Here is a 19,160-nt window from a genome sequence, read left to right as displayed (position 1 = left end):
TGCCTCATATTTATTTGTCTGACAAATAAATTATTATTTTAATTTCTCTATTGCTGCGTTGAATATTTCATTCCAGCTAAGCGTTAACCACAAGCAGGGTGCTACAACCTTGCAGGGGCCCATCAGCAATGAGCACCTGGGAGTACGTAGGCACACAGCTCACCTGTTCACAGTCTTCCCCACTATAATGAGAGCAGATGTATTGGTCTTTTTAAAATAAAATTATGGTACACAGATTTCTCTAACTTAGTTATACTCGGAGGAGACCCGCTTAAAATAGTGAACCTACGTTAGCCTTGTCCATTAGCTTTAATGAGTCTAACTCTGAGGAGAACTAGCATTAGGTGCAACCCAAGATTTCTGCACATTTGGGGCAAATCTGTCCCCTCTTATTTGTGATGACATCTAAGTGACCACCCTAGCTAAAGGAGAGGGGTAGATTAAAAACTGCACCACACTTTCAGGGGAAGGAAAATGTGGGTCCCTTGTGGGGAAAACTACATCTTCTTACCTGGAACCAACCCCGTTTGTGGCTAAATACTGGTAAATTGTAATATTTCTACAGATATTCTTAAAATCAAGAATACTGGTAACAGGGTAGGACTTGATGTTAAACCCTCCAAGTTCGGGGGTAGACCACATCAGTATGGGTGGTGAAGTCCACTGCAGAAGCAGCTTATTCACTTGTGGTGAACAGCTAAAAATAAGGATAATAAAGGCTGGATGGAGTTGTGGTTTTAATCGTTCTGGAAACTATTCCGAAAGGAAAACACTGCCCATGTTGTTGTTTCTCCTGGTTCCTTGTTCACACAAATATATTTTGTCCCCTGAGGCACAATGCAAATGACACCTCCTCTAATGTCAACATGAAAGTTACCTAGGGCTGGGCAAGTTATTATGGCACCTGAGGCAGGAAATCTCGCATCTCCCCGAGAGTAAAAATCTCAATAAATTTAAAAGTAAATAAGAGGTGATTTAATGCCTTGTCTTGCCGACACCCAAAATTTCAGCCACCTGAGGCAACCAATTTACTCTGCCCAATGCTAGGGCTGTTCCTGACAGAGCAACGTCACATTAAATGCAAAATGTGAAGCACTCTCTGAAATTTTGGAAAGCAGGGGAAAGTCAGTGAAGAGGAAGGAGACGGAAAGACTGTAGAAACAGAGAATCTAATTTGAGGAAAAGGTTTTGATGAGGCGGGAGAGGCACAAAGAGCTAAGTGGAAGCAGGACAAACCTTTTCACAGAAACCCGGACTTGCCCTTGGATTACAATCATCTTCCCCTCAGTCAAACCCCCAAAAATGGGGCCAGCAAAGGGAACGCTCTGTGGGGCAGAAAAAAGAAAAGAAAAAGGTGGTCATCTGCTGGGTCCCTATTCCCCAAACTCAAGTATAATTTCCCCAGGCGTTATATATCTCTGAATATCATTGGTGTGATAAACAATGGAAATGGTCTTAAAAGTCCTGTTTTCAAAATACACATTTTTAGCTTAAGGCCCCAAACTTGGTGGTGGGGACATTCTGGGCAAAGATTTGACTCAAATTTGGTAGTGCGCAAGGAGTGAAAGACCTCAGGGGCAACTTAGATTGCATTGACTGGAAGGCAGCAAAGAGTCACAACCGCTTTAAATTTTGCCTTGCTTTTTTCTTGCCATGCCTTTCGGTTGAGGTAACATAGCCAAGGTTGTTGAGCATTTATCCCGATATGCTTCCACAGAGCTAACACAAAGCTTAGGCAATGTCTGGTTTTTACTGAGCATTTGTTCCAATTTGTTTATACTACAATGACCACCCATCCCAATTTGCTTGCGGGAAGCTTACATGTCTTCTCGCTGTTACTTCGTTCATCGCATACTTTTCAATGCATTTCCAAAACGCTTTCCAAACCACAAAATGGGCTCTTCTTTGTTAAGCAGATTTATTGCACTAGGGTAACAACAGAGCCCTTCAGTCCATTTTAACTGTGCAAACCTAAAGTTCAGGTACGCACTTGAATCTCTACCACAAAAGAGTGTCCGGAGGAATCTCTACCACAAAACAGTGTCCGGAGGAATCCAGAGAAATTGAGGAGCTGAGCTTTCCCATTACTTATCTCCCTGCCAAGAAAAGCCTTATCCGCTTCTGGTCTGCATTTTCTCTGGGGTTTTTCTGTAAATCAATTATCCTTGCAGCAGCTCAATCCTAGCTGTAAGGATGCACATAGAAAGCTTGCTGCAAGGAGACAGGGAAGGGCTAGTCACATCTCCCGGCTAGTTCATCCCTAGGAGAGACACAACCTCTTAGAAAATGTCTATGCAGCCTTCCACCTTATCAAGCTTTCCCCTCTTACACATACTCTCCACACTCACCGGGTTCAAAATAGGCTGCAAAGCCATCTTGGAGCTTCCTGGATCTCAGCACCTGGTCTTTCTCTTTCTATGCCCTTCTGAAGGAAAAGGAAAAGCTTGCTTAAAGCAGAATTAAGTTTCGTTTCCTCAGAAAAGTAGGCGGGGTACAAAACTGGCCGCGGTTTGCTCTTTTATCAAATGGGAATAAAGCTATTATCAGGGACCCACGAGATAGCAATGAACCTGCTCCAACAACGCTGGCTGCCGCATATTTTTCTGACACGATACATTTTTTTACAACGTGAAGGTGCAGCAAGGGCAGGAGAGAAGGGTTATCTGTTGAATTTTTGCCTCTTCTGCAGCCATTAAAGCACTCTGCACTGAAATACAGAAGCAGGCAAAGGTTTACTATCTGCTAGCTCATATGAGAAAGTTCTGTTTAGGGATTGGGTGTGTGTAGAATTCTGTTTAGTTTGTATTTGAAGGTGAACTTCGTACTTTTTGAGTCAATACATGATCTGAAACACAGCCATCCTTTGAAATTTGGACTTCTCTGAATTTTGCAATGCAGTTCTCCAACCATGTAATTTGCTTAAAAAAATGCAGGCACTGATGTAAAGGTGCACATAAAATGCTCATCATAGGGACAATAACATACAGAATGAATTCTATTAGGGGAAACTGATTTGTAAAAATATGTATATTTTGCATAGAAAAAAGGTGTGTATTCGGACTAAGCACTAAGATGCGAATGGATATTCATGAGGACTTTTTTTTCTTAAGTCACAAACCAATGTAGAAATGTCTGACTGGAAATGTGAGAAACTGAGAGAAATCAAAATTGACAGATTTGCCCATCCAAACGCCTGTGTGAGACAAAAGTTACCACATGCTCACAGCAGATTATAACAGCATGGTAAAATAATCCTTATCTTGCTCTACTTCCCTAAGGAGATCAGAATGGTATACACTCAATCCAGTATAACAATGTAAGCAAGTGATAGAAAACAACAGAACTCACAGCAGCCCAAATAAGTATGAGGGCCAAAAAACCTGATTAAAAGGGGGGGGGGGAAATAAGCCAACCTCCTAAGGGCAAACAGTGAATGATCACCTTAAGGGTAGAACATAACCATCAGAGCTGGTAGCCCCTGACAGCATTATCTCAATGAATTTGCCTAATACTCTTTTAAAGTCATTCAAGTTGGTGGCCATCAAAGGACGGGGGGGGGGCATAGAAAATAGCATATTAAACATTGCCATCTTTTGGATACCTGGAAGGAAGGCAAGAAAGGCCTCTGTCGAAGATTTTGATTCTCAGGAAAGATTATATGGAGGGACAGAGGACTTAGTTATACAGCTGCAAATAAAACTTTTAAAGCAGGCATTCCCAAACCTGGGCCTCCTATGTTTTGGGACTACAAATCCCATCATCCAGAAAGATCTAGAAATATGGTCAAGGTTGAGACTTTCCTTGTTAGGCCGAATTGCTGTTATCAAGATGAATGTGCTGCCCAGAATGTTGTTTTTATTTCAAACATTGCAGATATTGGACAAGATGGAGTGTTTCAAGAAGTGGCAGAAGGATATATCTAAGTTTGTCTGGCAGGGCAAAAAGCCCAGAATAAAATTTAAGATTTTAACTGATGTAAAAGAAAGAGGGGGGTTTGCCCTGCCGGACTTAAGACTCTATTATGAATCGGCAGCTTTTTGCTGGTTGAAACAATGGCTGCTTCTTGAGAATACAGACATTTTGGATCTGGAAGGGTTCGATAATAGATTTGGTTGGCATGCATATTTATGGTATGACAAGGTAAAAGTACATAAGGGTTTTAAAAACCATATTGTTAGAAAAGCATTATATAATGTTTGGATGGACGCAGGTGGCGCTGTGGGTTAAAGCCTCAGCGCCTAGGGCTTGCCGATCGAAAGGTCGGCGGTTCGAATCCCTGCGGCGGGGTGCGCTCCCGCTGCTCGGTCCCAGCGCCTGCCAACCTAGCAGTTCGAAAGCACCTCCGGGTGCAAGTAGATAAATAGGGACCGCTTACCAGCGGGAAGGTAAACGGCGTTTCCGTGTGCGGCTCTGGCTCGCCAGAGCAGCGATGTCACGCTGGCCACGTGACCCGGAAGTGTCTCCGGACAGCGCTGGCCCCTGGCCTCTTAAGTGAGATGGGCGCACAACCCCAGAGTCTGTCAAGACTGGCCCGTACGGGCAGGGGTACCTTTACCTTTACCTTTAATGTTTGGATGCGGTATAAAGATTTGTTAGAATGTAAAACCCCCAGGTGGTTGTCACCAATGGAAGCCAAAGAGGTGAAAAAACTTAATATGGAGCCTAATTGGCCAAAATATTGTGAAATTTTAGAACAAGAAGGTGAAAAAGTTAAATTGCAGAGTTATGAGAAATTAAAGCCCAAAGTACGAGACTGGTTACACTATCATCAGATATATGAAGCATTTAAACAGGACAGGAAAATAGGCTTCCAGAAGGAGAGGTCTAAACTAGAAACAGAATTGTTAGAACCCAATACTAAGAATTTGTCAAGAATGTATAATTTGCTGCTAAAATGGAATACACAGGATGAAACGGTGAAATCAGCTATGATTAAATGGGCACAAGACATTGGTCATGACATTATGTTTGCAGACTGGGAGCAGTTATGGACCACCGGTGTTAAATTTACGGCATGTAATGCCTTAAAAGAAAACTTAATGAAAATGATTTATAGGTGGTACATGACCCCAGTCAAGCTTGCAAAAATTTATCATTTGCCCAATAATAATTGCTGGAAGTGTAATGAGACTGAAGGTACTTTCTACCACCTTTGGTGGACCTGCCCGAGGATTAAAGCCTTTTGGGAAATGATCTATAATGAAATCAAGAAAGTCCTAAAGTGGACTTTTCCTAAGAAACCTGAGGCTTTTCTTCTGGGTATGGTTGGCCAATTGGTGTCAAGGAAGGATAGGACGTTTTTTATGTATGCTACTACAGCAGCAAGAATTCTTCTTGCAAAGTATTGGAAGACACAAGAACTACCTACTCTGGAGGAATGGCAGACGAAGGTGATTGAATATATGGGACTGGCAGAGATGACCGGCAGAATTCGTGACCAGGGGAAAGAGACAGCGGAAGAAGATTGGAAGAAATTCAAGATATATCTTAAAAATTATTGCAAAATTGAGGAGTGTTAGATGTCAGGGAATAAGAAATAGAGAATTGCAGCTGTAATTAATAAGTTAGAGAAAAAGAAACGTAATGAAAGTGAATTAGATAATTAATTATTGGAGAATTGCTAAAAAAAAATTGTTAAAAATAAGGATGCAGTAAAAGGGAGGTATGGGGAAGTCGGAGAAACAAGGGGTATGAAAACAGGATTATGAAATTATACATGTTTTATATGTTTTTTGTTTGTGCATGTGAATGTGTTGTTTGTCTTTATTTGTGTTGGAAAACCAATAAAATTATTTTAAAAAAAATACAAATCCCATCATCCCTGGTCTGTTAGCTAGGGATGATGGGAGTTGTAGTCCCCAAACAGCTGGAGGGCCAAGTTTGGGGGTGCCTGTTTTAAAGTGTGTTGTTAATTGCAATATACAAATGTGACACTAGATGGTGACATTGAGCTATGGCAAACTCAATGTATTTTTCAGAACATTTTTTTAAAAAAAGCATTTTCACAGCCTTTTTTATATGTGTGTAGATTCCACCAGAGTCCTCCAGGTTACCTGGCCCAACAAGCAATTTCAGGCTTTATGGGTCAAGGCAGGTTCGTTGACCTGTACTTGGAAGCAGCTAAGCAGCCAGTGCAGCTGGGAGGGGGGGGGGAAAGGAATAACAACAGCTGTATATTTTATTTTGCACTATATATTCATCAGTTTCTAGAATGCTTACTATAAAGCACCTCAAAGCCCGTTGGCTGGCATCCGTCTGTCTTGGGAGACCATGGAGGCGTGCGCCTTTGGGGGGTGAAGTCAAAGTGTTGGAAGGTTACAGTGCCTGCTCTGGCATGCAGGAGAGTCATGTTTTGTTGCAGCTGGGGCAGATGAAGCGCTTTGCAATACAGTGGTGCCCCGCAAGATGAATGCCTCGCAAGACGGAAAACCCGCTAGACGAAAGGGTTTTCCGTTTTGGAGGTGCTTCGCAAAACGAATTTCCTATGGGCTTGCTTCGCAAGACGAAAATGTCTTGCAAGTTCCTGCGGGTTCCCCCCCCCCTTTTTCTAAGCCGCTAAGCCGCTTATCAGCTGATCCGCTAAGACGCTTAACAGCTGATCCGCTAAGCCACTTATCGGCTGATCCGCTAAGCTGCTAAGCCACTTAACAGCTGATCCGCTAAGCCCCATAGCTGCTAATAGCGCTAAGCCGCTAATGGGCTTGCTTCGCAAGATGAAAAAACCGCAAGATGAAGAGACTCGCGGAACAGATTCTTTTCGTCTTGCGAGGCACCACTGTAATAAGAATCAAAATGTTAAAACATACTGTTACACGCCACCCCAGCCTCCAAGCAGAGTGGGATTCCAGGGTTCCAGGCACTTATCCGAGGTCTGTGTTTCCTTCGGAAATGAGGCACAGAGTCAACTGTTGTGGTGTCTTTATGACATATGGTTTATTTACACATATATACAACCTGAGCCTACGGTGGAGGAATTCAGAGCTTGACACCCTAAGCAGCTCCTGTTTCTCCCATGGGTGCAACGTTGGATTCAAACTGCTAGCCTGCATTGTGCTCTGACCCCGCTTTCTCCAGCTCGCAAAACATTTACAAAATGCAGCTACCAGTATTTTTCCTCCCACTTACAGCAGGCCAACTCCAATCCTGAAGCTCACCCCCCCCCCAAAAAAAAAAAATCTTTCTTAAGTCTTTTGCTAACTACCCAGAGCACAGTGCAAGACTCAACCCATCTGCTGGCTGGCACACAGTTTTAGCTTTGCTGGTAGCTTCCCTTCCTGTCTTTGTTAGCTTAATCACTCTGCCTATTCCCTTCCTTTGTTTTCCTTGATGGTTCCTTCACCAGGCGATTTCCTGCACACACAGAAAAACTGGTTTGGCCTGTATTTTAGCAGTTTGCTAAATCCAGCGCCTGGCAACCTATTTCAATACTCCAAGCATCGATTAAATTATAACATCTACCGAACCCAGAAATTATGGGTGCCTGTTACCCACAAACTCATAACATCACCCACCCAGGAACCAAACATCTGTCCGAGATGCACCACACACAGCTCCCCTATGGAAAAGTAACAGAAAAGTTACAACAGGCACTTAGAACACACATCATCAAAAACATATCGTAACACAACATCACTTTTATCCCAACCTAACACAGCAACAGCTTATTCCTGTTTAACAATATCCAGTCCCTTGTGAACTCTTCAAGCCACCCTGTTCCCCATGGTGCACACTCCCAGTCACTTCTGAATCCCAGTCCAGCTTACCCAGTCACCCCACCTTGGCATGCCCTAGATAATGGGTTTCTGACATGTTTAAGTTGGGATGTAAGCATCAGTGGCAGAGCTGTATCACCCAAAGGCCTTTGTTCATTCTTTCCCGATTTGTGCCTGTTACGGAAATTACCAGGGGGGGGGCACATCTTTAAAGTTAAATATTACAAATATTATGCCTGAATGTATCCTTTCAACTTGACAGCTCAGGGAAGTTACCTAGCTGAAAAAAATAATATAAAATCATCTCCTTTCCCATTTTCCCCTTGAAAAAGGACTCCGGGAAGTTCCCAGAGGTGACAATTGCTGGGCTCATTATTAGCCAAAGGAAGCCAAATCTCATCACTTGACTCGCCTCAGGCTCTAGACATGCAAAGGAACTTCTATTGTACTTTTGGGTGGTGGGTACTTAAGACATATTTGTCTATGCTAATCTTATACATGAGTCTTGCCCTGCCATGTCTGCTTATGCTAATCTTGTACCAAGGACTTGTCTGGACATGTTTGCCAAGGTCAACCCCTCCCCTTTTGTGACATGTCAGTGATGTAGCAATGATGCTGTACGAACTGTATTCTGGGATATGGTGGGAAAGTTTTAAAAGTCTTTGTCACCCCATCCTCGGGGTTCAAATTTGCTCTTTGAACCTATTGTGCAATAAACTTTGGTCAACAGCTATTTGCTCCAGTTGGTGGCTGGAATCCTTCCTTTATTCTGCAGGGACCCGTGGGCTCTGCCTGACGAGCTGGGTGACTGAGCAGCCTCGCACCTAGATTTTTTCCTTAACAGTGCCCTTGTAGCACACACATGGCTTTCAAACAAACACACAGTTACCCAAACAATCATCACAATCATTTCTTTTTCCCTTGGGCGACTGCAGCACAAGGTGGCTTTCAAACACACACACACACACACACACACACACACACACCATGTTCTTAAAACCATTAAACAGTTCTCACCACTTAACAACCTGCAAAAAGCACAGATCAACAGCATTTTTAAACCATTGCTAAAACTTGCAGGAAAAAATCCCTGTAGCAAAAGTAAACAGCCTCCCCACAAAAAAAATACAAACACAACACTCCCCCCCACACACACACACATTAGGCAGCGGCCTATATTGTTTTCATCTTGGGATTTTCACAGAGTTCTCCATTCCTGCAGATTAAGCAACTACTTCAGGAAAAATCACAGGTTTAATCATTTTGGAGCCACCCCAATTGTGGATTGGTCTCTGCAGCTGCTTCAAGACAAAACTCCACAATCCAATTTGCTTTCTCACTGGCACACTGGGGATCCTGTAAATCTTTTTTTTCCCTCTTGGTCCGGTCCACTTCATCCCCCGATCCAAACTGCAAATCAAAGTCCTGCCCCAAGCACCTGAACCTTCTTCAGAAACAGCTGGCCCAGTCCCCCCAAGTTGGCAGCCAGAAATTCCTCCTCATGAGCAGGCAGGTCCTGTTTCCCCTTTACCAGAACTCAGTTCTGGCACCTTTCAGGTGGATGCCATTGCCATTGTAAGAGAACAAGGGAGGCGTTCATGGTGAGTTCCGGCACCTCTTTTTCTAGAAAAATAGGAATGCATATGTTTATTAGAGTTTGGCCTCAATGTGCTCTGAGAGCAACTGTTTGCTGACCAAGATGGGAATGTTCTGAAATGCCATAGTTATCGACTTTGCAAGATGGAAGCCTTTGCTATAGAGCTTTTTTTGTTGACGTCCAATAGAAGAGAAGAAGAAGAGTTTGGATTTTATATCCCGCTTTATCACTACCCGAAAGAGTCTCAAAGCGGCTAACATTCTCCTTTCCCTTCCTCCCCCACAACAAACACTCTGTGAGGTGAGTGGGGCTGAGAGACTTCAAAGAAGTATGACTGGCCCAAGGTCACCCAGCAGCTGCATGTGGAGGAGCGGAGATGCGAACCCGGTTCACCAGATTATGAGACTACCGCTCTTAACCACTACACCACACTGGCTCAATAGGGCGATGGGCTTCGCTATGGCGGCCAAATGTCTACTTTATCAACAGCATGACAAATAAGTTAGTTTTACAAACATTCTGTTCTGCTATAATTAGTTGCTTTTTCTACGTAGTCCACACAATCTAGATGCGTTGCGTTTCTCCTTGCCCTGCTGAAAACCACTTACTGAGAAACTGGTTTCAACCCGAAAATAAAGAAGGTTGGTTCTGCATTACCATATAATCATACAATTGTAGAGTAGGAAATTGTGTCCGTTTGTAGATGGTTCCAGCAATTGAGGAGGGGGGTGTAACCACACCTGCCTAATTCGTTGTGGGTGGACTAATAACCAAGATTGCAGTCACCGCTTCCTCCATCATTCACCTGGGCCATGTGCAGGGAGGAAGAGGAGTGGCTAATCCTATCACAAGGGGAGGAGTTTATAATGTGTTTCAACTAATCACACCCCACCCTTGTGCACGGCAGGATCTAGAATCAATTTTGATTGAAAGCAGCATGTTGAAGATGAGCATGAACAGTTCCGGACTGAGATGAACTATATTTTTGTGCTCCAAACAGGTTAGTGTGTCCGCAGCCTGACTATGCTATAGTTAATGACAGACTACCTGGCAATAATCATTTGGCAGTGCGTGACTGAGCAGATCTTACTCTGTGCACAAGAAATACTCATTAGGAACCAGGCTCCTCCTTTTCTGCTGGTTATCTGGGCAGTGCAAGATCTTTCCTCATCCAGACCATCTGCTGCATGTATCTAGAAGCTGGCTTTGATCACATCCACACTATAAATGTAAAGCACTAATACCACTTTAACAGTCATGCCACTGAAACAAGTGTTTGCCATAAATATTTATCATATTCTGGTTGCCTAGGGAAAAGTATTGGTTGCAGCATTAGAAGTGCTCACGATGACTTGGGCTGACTGCTAGAAGTGTAAGTGGCTTCTGTTCATAGATGAGCGACTAAATCTCTGTCACAAACAAGTTTTGGGATGGATTCCAGAGAGGCAGCTCCATTCGTCTCTTGCAACAAAAAAACATCAAGGATCTTTGTGGCACCTCAGTGACTAACAGTTTTATTCAATGAATTATTTACTTATGAGGAATATTTATAGCCCGTCCTTTAGCCCAGCGGATGCCAGGATGGGGTGCAAAATACAGAATGCAGTCACATAAAACAAAAATACAGTGGTACCTCGGGTTAAGTATTTAATTCGTTCCAGAGGTCCGTTCTTAACCTGAAGTTGTTCTTAACCTGAAGCACCACTTTAGCTAATGGGGCCTCCTGCTGCCGCCACGCCACCGGAGCACGATTTCTGTTTTCATCCTGAAGCAAAGTTCTTAACCCGAGGTACTATTTCTGGGTTAGCGGAGTCTGTAACCTGAAGCGTATGTAACCTGAAGCATATGTAACCCGAGGTACCACTGTACAAACCACTGAAAACCAGTTTAAACAATAAGAAAACACACACATAATACAATGAAAATGCCTTTGCAAATAAGTAAATCTCTTACTTATAAGAGCCAGTGTGGAGTAGTGGTTGGAGACCAGGGTTTGAATCCGCCCCCCCCCACCTTGGACATGAAGCTCACTGGATGACCTTTGGGCCAGTCACTGCCTCTCAGCCTAACCTACTTCACAGGGTTGTTCTGAGGAGGGGGAGGACTAGTGTTTGTCACCTTGAGTTCCTTAGAGAAAAAAGGTGGGATACACAGTGGTACCTCGGGTTAAGTACTTAATTCATTCTGGAGGTCCGTTCTTAACCTGAAGCACCACTTTAGCTAATGGGGCCTCCTGCTGCTGCCACACCGCCGGAGCACGATTTCTGTTCTCATCCTGAAGCAAAGTTCTTAACCCGAGGTACTATTTCTGGGTTAGCGGAGTCTGTAACCTGAAGCGTATGTAACCTGAAGCGTATGTAACCCGAGGTACCACTGTACATGCAATAAATAAATAAATGAATAAGTAAAACTTAGCACCAAAATGATGGAAAGTGTCAGCAAAGTTCCACTAGGGAGAGGGCTCTTTCTTGCTTTATCACATAATGAGACTACTCCACACAGCGGAATGCAAAGGAGAGCTTTCTCTGCACATCTTACAGCACGAGAAGATCTCCTTACTATGCCACAATCCATCCAGGTTAGTCTTTGCAGCACCGTAAGGCTGTTTGTTGTTTACATCTTAGGGATGCAGTTCCTCCCCAGTTCTCCACCCCCTTAAGGATTCCACTGGTGCTTTGACTTCCTTTGAATTCCAAGCAGATAGGTTTGTTTTTATTCTGAACTGGCGGGCCTGTGAGAGCATCATCACAATGATATGCAGAGTGTCACCATGTGGGTTAAAGCAATCACTTTTCCTGGGCCAGCATCTCTTGGGAAGAAATAAAAAGCAGTTGTGGTAGGCTGTGGTAGGCTTAAATTTGTGTTTTCAACTCATACCACCCATATTAATTAACAATGTACATATTCCAGTCTAGTGAGGTAGGCAACCAGTTAATAAGCCTTCGCCACATGAAAGAAGCATGCACTTTAAAAAAAAAAAAAAACTGTTGCTGTCTATCTATTTTGCTCTGATGTGGTGATTCCTTTATCTTTTTTAAACACAGTGATTCCCAAACTTTCCCCCCTCATAAACCACTTGAAAGTTGCTAAGCATCTTAGCAGATCACTAAATGACTTCTCGGCCTGTTGTAGCAACTGCTGTACTAGATAGTGCATGGTTATTAATTGCATTTTTTTTTACAGGTATGCTGTGGACCAGCTGAATGATGCTTGTGACCGGGATCTTGACTCCGCTATTAATGGTAGATGAATCTCAAGGGCTGTCCATTCCTGTTGTGTTGGTCGAGTTTAACTAGTAAAGCTCAAGGATGTGGACAAGCTGTCAGGGCAACTACTTGTATTCTGGACCCTTGCCCCTCTTGGCTGATACAAACTAGCGGGGAAGAGACAGCTGGCTGGGCCAGGGAGGTGATCAATATTGCCTTGCAAGAGGGGGTGGTCCCTGCCCGCTTGAAGGAGCCAGTGGCAAAACCACTCCTCAAGAAACTCTCCCTGGATTTGGAAGCTACCGTATTTTTCGTCCCATAGGATGCTCCGTCCCATAGGACGCACCTAGTTGTTTTTTTTTGGGGGGGGGAATAAAGGAAAATTTTTTTTCCTTTATTTCCCCCCCAAAACCAGGTCGGGGAAACAGAACCAGGTCGAGGAATAGCGGGATGGCGGCGCTGCACCTCCTTGCTGTCCCCCGTGCTTCTGGGGCTGGCCGATGTCTGTCCGGCGCGCGGGGCGCTCTGCTTCAGGGCGCCCCTCGCGCCGGGCAGCAGGCTGCTATCCACAGCGTGGGGAGCCCTGCGGGAAACTCCCGCAGGGCTCCAACACACTGCGGATGTCTGCCCGGCGCAAGGGGCGCTCTGCTTCAGTGTGGGGTTCCTCAGCATTCAGTTTTATCTCCTATACTGTTCAACATCTACATTGCTGAGTGGGGTTATCCAGAGTATGTTGGTGGCTCCTCGATTGTGGAATGCTTTACCAAGGGATGTTTGCCTGGCACCTTCATTATGCATCTTTAGGCGCCGGCAAAAACGTTTCTCTTCAACCATGCATTTGCATTGTGAACCACCCTGTGATCTTCAGGTGAAGGGCAGTACAGTGGTACCTTGGTTTAAGAACAGCTTAGTTTATGAACAACTTGGATTAAGAACGCTGCAAACCCGGAAGTAGGTGTTCTGGTTTGGGAACTTTGCCTGGAATAAGAACATGTTTCACTTCCTGTTGAGTGTGTTCCATTTGTAAATTGAGTCCCCCACTGCTATGGGAAACCATGCCTTGGTTTAAGAACGCTTTGGTTTAAGAACGGACTTCCAGAACAAAATAAGTTTGTAAACCCAAGGTACCACTGTATACAAATTTAATAAATAATAACATAAAGTTCTTCCATTGCACTAGATTGACAGAGCACTTCAATCCTTTTTAATTTTGCAAACCTAAATTTCCAATATGTGCTTGATTCCCTCCTGCAAAATAGTGATAGTCTGGAGGCATCCTTAGTTTATATATATTTGTTTGTTGTCTTAAGAGGATTTCTCTCTCTCTGGAAGGCAGGATATCATTTTTGCTAAATAAACAAAGCATTGTCAGGACTATGCATGATTAGCATTAATAAGATATTTGTCACACTCCTACTCGCAGCCAAGAACCGACAAAACATTTCCATGACTAGCATTGTCTGCAATCCTTGCAATGCCTTTTCTCCCTGGAAACACTTCCCCTTTCCCTTTGTCACGTGTTTTCATTAGTTAAGGTATGCATTTCATCGTTCTGTATCAGTGTTTGTTGCATCTGTTAGCCTTAGGCAGGTGCCTTTACTTTATTCCTTTAGACAACTGCAGAAAACCGTTTTGTTTTTTTCAGCAAGCCTGCCCACACATAAAATTCAGTTATCAATATTTATTTTGTTTTATTAGAAGTTCTACTCATTTTTATCTGCGTTTTATTAATAGTTTACGTTTATTTGGGTTTGTTTCTTTTAACAGCCGTGGATTTTAGCCCTGTTCTGTGAACAATTCCATCATGTACGCTGCTCAGAGAGCTTTGCGATTAAGAAGTCGACAAATATTTCTAATTAAGTGAGTTTTATTTAAGTATTTTATTCCATTCATGAATCGTTGGCTACACTAGTCCCTCATCTGCCGTTTTTGTCAATCAACAGGACTGGAGCTCAAAGCGGGATTTGAATTGACAGGGTCATGAGAAGGTCAAGCAGTGATTTAGCCTGTGCACTAGCGCCACTACTGAGCACCAGCCAAGGCAGAGATGTACTACAAGACAATTAAACACACAACAAAAAAAACATTTTTAATTTCACAGGCCAGAGCAGGTCACATGAGAATCCATCAGGAAATCTGCCGTTGAACAAGCCCTATGCTCGGTGGTGGCCAAAGTCTGTGGCAAGTGTACCACAATGTCAAGCACAAAGCATGAGATTGTGCCACTCAAGCGCACACTACAGTGTCCAGTCCTGTCTGGTGTCCTGTGTACACACTCCTGTTTACTCTTTGTGGATTTATGCTGATTTGTTTGCGGGGAGGTTAGACAATGTCACACCAAGCATTGTCTCACACTTTCCAGTGCCATTTTCCAATGACTTTTCTTATCAGAAAAAGTCCAATCTTTTGGAACAGCCCCAATAATCAGCTTTAATTGTGTAGCCTGAGTTCACCAGGATGTGATTGAATACCACCAAAAAATAGTGACACTCTGGAAGCTCCCTGAGTGAATCAACTAGCCATTACACTTGGAGGCACATGAATCTGTTCTGAAAATTCATTTTATGAATAGCAACCTCGGAGGCTGCATTCATAGAATCATAGAATCATAGAATCATAGAGTTGGAAGAGACCACAAGGGCCATCGAGTCCAACCCCCTGCCAAGCAGGAAACACCATCAGAGCACTCCTGACATATGGTTGTCAAGCCTCTGCTTAAAGACCTCCAAAGAAGGAGACTCCACCACACTCCTTGGCAGCAAATTCCACTGCCGAACAGCTCTTACTGTCAGGAAGTTCTTCCTAATGTTTAGGTGGAATCTTCTTTCTTGTAGTTTGGAACCATTGCTCTGTGTCCGCTTCTCTGGAGCAGCAGAAAACAACCTTTCTCCCTCCTCTATGTGACATCCTTTTATATATTTGAACATGGCTATCATATCACCCCTTAACCTCCTCTTCTCCAGGCTAAACATGCCCAGCTCCCTTAGCCGTTCTTCATAAGGCATTCAGGAGCAGTGAAAATGAAAGGTGATGGGCTGCTTAACCATTTCCACCATTTGTTCATGCACAATTATTCTTTCCTACACTACTTTTCTCTCAGCAGCTGGGGAGTGGTGGTGAGATAAGGTTTATTCTGTATCTTTAAAATGTGAAGCAGCAGGTTCTGAGTGAAAAAATGCCAGAAAGGAAAATTGCTAAGCAGTCCCTCTAACCTATACTGCAAACACCAAGGTTGTTATTCATTAATTTTTTTAAAAAAAAAGCAAACAAGACTGGAGTTTGATGAATACATCTCCTATGTAATGTCTAGTCTAGTAGGGGGAAATATTTCTGGGTGCTTGAATTCCTTTGGTCAGGGAAGCTTTCCTATAAATTATATCAAGCAAACACAAAGTGAGCATCAGCACTTACTGACCCTCTCAAGTGTCCCTATTTTCCAGGGATGTCCCTGATTTAGAGAAGCTTGTCCCGGTTTCTGGTTTGATGCCAGAAAGTCCTGCTTTTCCTTGTTGTTGTTGTTGTTTAGTCATTTAGTCGTGTCCGACTCTTCGTGACCCCATGGACCAGAGCACGCCAGGCACTCCTGTCTCCCACTGCCTCTCGCAGTTTGGTCAAACTCATGCTGGTAGCTTCGAGAACACTGTCCAGCCATCTCATCCTCTGTTGTCCCCTTCTCCTTGAGCCCTCCATCTTTCCCAGCATCAGGGTCTTTTCCAGGGAGTCTTCTCTTCTCATGAGGTGGCCAAAGTATTGGAGCCTCAGCTTCAGGATCTGTCCTTCCAGTGAGCACTCAGGGCTGATTTCCTTCAGAATGGAGAGATTTGATCTTCTTGCAGTCCATGGGACTCTCAAGAGTCTCCTCCAACACCATAATTCAAAAGCACCAATTCTTCGGCGATCAGCCTTCTTTATGGTCCAGCTCTCACTTCCATACATCACTACTGGGAAAACCATAGCTTTAACTATACGGACCTTTGTTGGCAAGGTGATGTCTCTACTTTTTAAGATGCTATCTAGGTTTGTCATTGCAAATTTTGACCACACCCAACTTACCCAGGTTCATGGTTTTTACATTCCACGTTCCTATGCAATATTTTTCTTTACAGCATTGGACTTTCCTTTCGCTTCCAGGCATATCCGCACCTGAGCGTCCTTTTGGCTTTGGCCCAGCCGCTTCATCAGCTCTACTTGTACTTGTCCTCTTCCCCAGTAGCATGTTGGATGCCTTCTGACCTGAGGGGCTCATCTTCCAGTGTCATAACTTTTATATGCCTGTTGTTTTTGTCCATGGAGTTTTCTTGGCAGGGATACTGGAGTGGCTTGCCAGTTCCTCCTCCAGGTGGATCACGTTTGGTCAAAACTCTCCACTATGACCTGTTCATCTTGGGTGCCCTGCTCGGCATAGTTCATAGCTTCTCTGAGTTATTCAAGCCCCTTCGCCACGGTAAGGCAGTGATCCATGAAGGGGATTTCCTATGGGGCTTTTCCTTAGGACGTTCCTATTTTTATCGGAGAAATCCTTGAGGGTATGCACTTCCTTATTGTGAAGTCCTATGAACAGCAGGTGGCCCTGATTATATAATATATGCAGGTGAAACAGACTGAATCACCTGCATATAATACACTCCACACACATCGTCATCTCTGACTGGGCACACCTCAGTCACTGCACTTGCAACACACTCTAATCTCCTGAGTGGAGCACACAGCTTGTTCGTAAAGCAGAGATAAGGAACTGGGTCCAGCGGCATATCGCCCAACAGCTGTGGGTCAATTTGGTAGGAGGCGGAGCTCCCTACCTGTCAGTCACTGGATGTTCCCCTGATGTCAGGTGAAGTGTTTTCCTTTGCAGGCCAGCTTGAAAAACCCTTCCTTTGCCCTTGGAGTTTGAAATCAACATGTGCCGCTGATAGGCGGCAGGTGCTGCAAACCTCATGGTTTGTTATCAAACTTCAAGAGCAAAAGAAGTGTTTCCCTTTACGTTTCTCTTGCCTATGCTTCAGAACCAGATGATTCCAGCAGAGCTAGCTCCTTTGCAGTTGTGTCTTCACCTGCCCCACACCTGGTGTCACACATACCTGGTAATGGCAGGTATGGGAGCAGGCTGGCACGGTTTGGGGGGAACTGCCTTGTGAGCCTAATTAGGATACCTGCCGGACTTAATTTGCCTTGGGGGGGCTGGATGTTCCCCACCACTGTCGTAAAACCTATGTTTCGTACTCGGAAGTTTCAATTCCTGACAACTCCACCTGATAGATCTCTGTAACGAGGGTTGGAAAGTCTACCTGGGACAGTCATGCCCATCAGAGCACACAATACTATGCTAGACAGAACAATGGCCTGATTGGTGTAATGACAGCAGCCTTATTTTTCCAGAGTTGGTGTGCTAAGAGGGCCTTGCAACCCCACCCCCACCCCGCAAACAACGAAGAGAGTTTTTTAAAGTTTCTGCTTTGCTTTTCAGGTTCTGGGATGCTCCCACGAGATCTTGCAGGGTCATGCAAGTTCCTGCAAGAGCATCCCAGAGTCTGGCAAGCAAGGCAGAGAGCTTAAAAGCTCCTTCTGCACTTGGAAAACCCTGTGCCAAAAGAGCTTTTAAGCCCTCCACCTTCCAGCATTTAAATTGTTTGATTTTAACCCACCAGCCTCCAACCAGGTAATTTGAAAATGCTCAAGTTAAATGCGGTTGTACAGTGGTACCTCAGGTTACATACGCTTCAGGCTACATACGCTTCAGGTTACAGACTCCGCTAACCCAGAAATAGTACCTCGGGTTAAGAACTTTGCTTCAGGATGAGAACAGAAATCGTGCTCCGGCAGCGCAGCAGCAGCAGGAGACCCCATTAGCTAAAGTGGTGCTTCAGGTTAAGAACAGTTTCAGGTTAAGAACAGACATCCGGAACGAATTAAGTACTTAACCTGAGGTACCACTGTACTGGATTGTTAATTTGCAAATAAGCAAGCCATGCTAGTATCCATCAGGATCAGTTCTCCCAGTCACTTGTAAAGCATTCTCCTTCGCTGGCCAAACAGTCAAAGCTAGAGTGGGCAGATGCCAAAAAATGAACAGGGCTCCTTCACCTTTAATAGTGATATGGATGGGGCTCCTGCACCTTTAATTGTCGCATAGAAGAGATAATTTCATCCAGTGCAGCTCGTCATGCACTATATACCTGCTGGAATTCTCTCTTCTACATGACTAGTGAACATGCCCTCTTTGTCACCTGGCCACCCTATTCAAAACCTTCATAAGCTCTCCCCTACTTCTCCAGCCAAACGAGGCTCTCTCATTCATTGTAGTAGTCGCTACTGTAGATTTCTAAATGAATCAAATATTACAAAAACAGCATCCATCTCCACTTGTCTCTCCTCCATAGGAAGCCAAACCCAAGTAGTGTTTTCTCAGAACGTATCACATCTCAGGAAAGTGGGGAGAGCACATAACAGTATTCAAATCCGACTGGGCCAAATCTGCAAGCAATTGCGATGCACCTCAGGAAAGGTAATTTGCTTAAAGACAATGGATGATTCTAAGATTATAAGAACTGTTTGGAATTTTATTAGCATGATTTATGTTTCCATTGAAGGATGCATCAAGTGGGTGTGTCTGATGTTTGAACTCCTAAGTCAATTTTAAAAGATGAA

At 44.0% G+C, this 19,160-nt stretch overlaps 1 protein-coding gene and 1 long non-coding RNA gene across 4 annotated transcripts in view; one reads left to right on the top strand and one right to left on the bottom strand.

Moving 5' to 3' along the window:
• The window catches only part of LOC307221271 (galectin-4-like), a 20,093-nt gene extending 17,387 nt beyond the window's left edge, over nt 1-2,706 (bottom strand). For 2 of the 3 annotated variants that reach the window (XM_079985694.1, XM_079985696.1), the window contains exon 1: nt 512-657. In XM_079985694.1, coding sequence (XP_079841820.1) covers nt 512-642 — 131 coding nt within the window. In that variant the 5' untranslated portion in view covers nt 643-657. Of the gene's footprint in view, nt 1-511; nt 658-1,236; nt 1,326-2,348 lie in introns of those variants that run through there. The other variant, XM_079985695.1, reaches the window with a different exon arrangement.
• LOC307221407 lies at nt 509-19,160 on the top strand. Its single transcript, XR_013841376.1, has 5 exons — nt 509-543; nt 10,217-10,309; nt 12,493-12,551; nt 14,283-14,375; nt 18,893-19,160. It is a non-coding gene; the product is annotated as an uncharacterized lncRNA (long non-coding RNA).

This window comes from Podarcis cretensis (assembly GCF_951804945.1).
Source record: "Podarcis cretensis genome assembly, chromosome: 8".
Classification (NCBI taxonomy): Eukaryota; Metazoa; Chordata; class Lepidosauria; order Squamata; family Lacertidae; genus Podarcis; species Podarcis cretensis.
The sequence above is the reverse complement of the archived record's forward strand: the minus strand, read 5'-3'. Positions and strand labels throughout refer to the sequence as shown.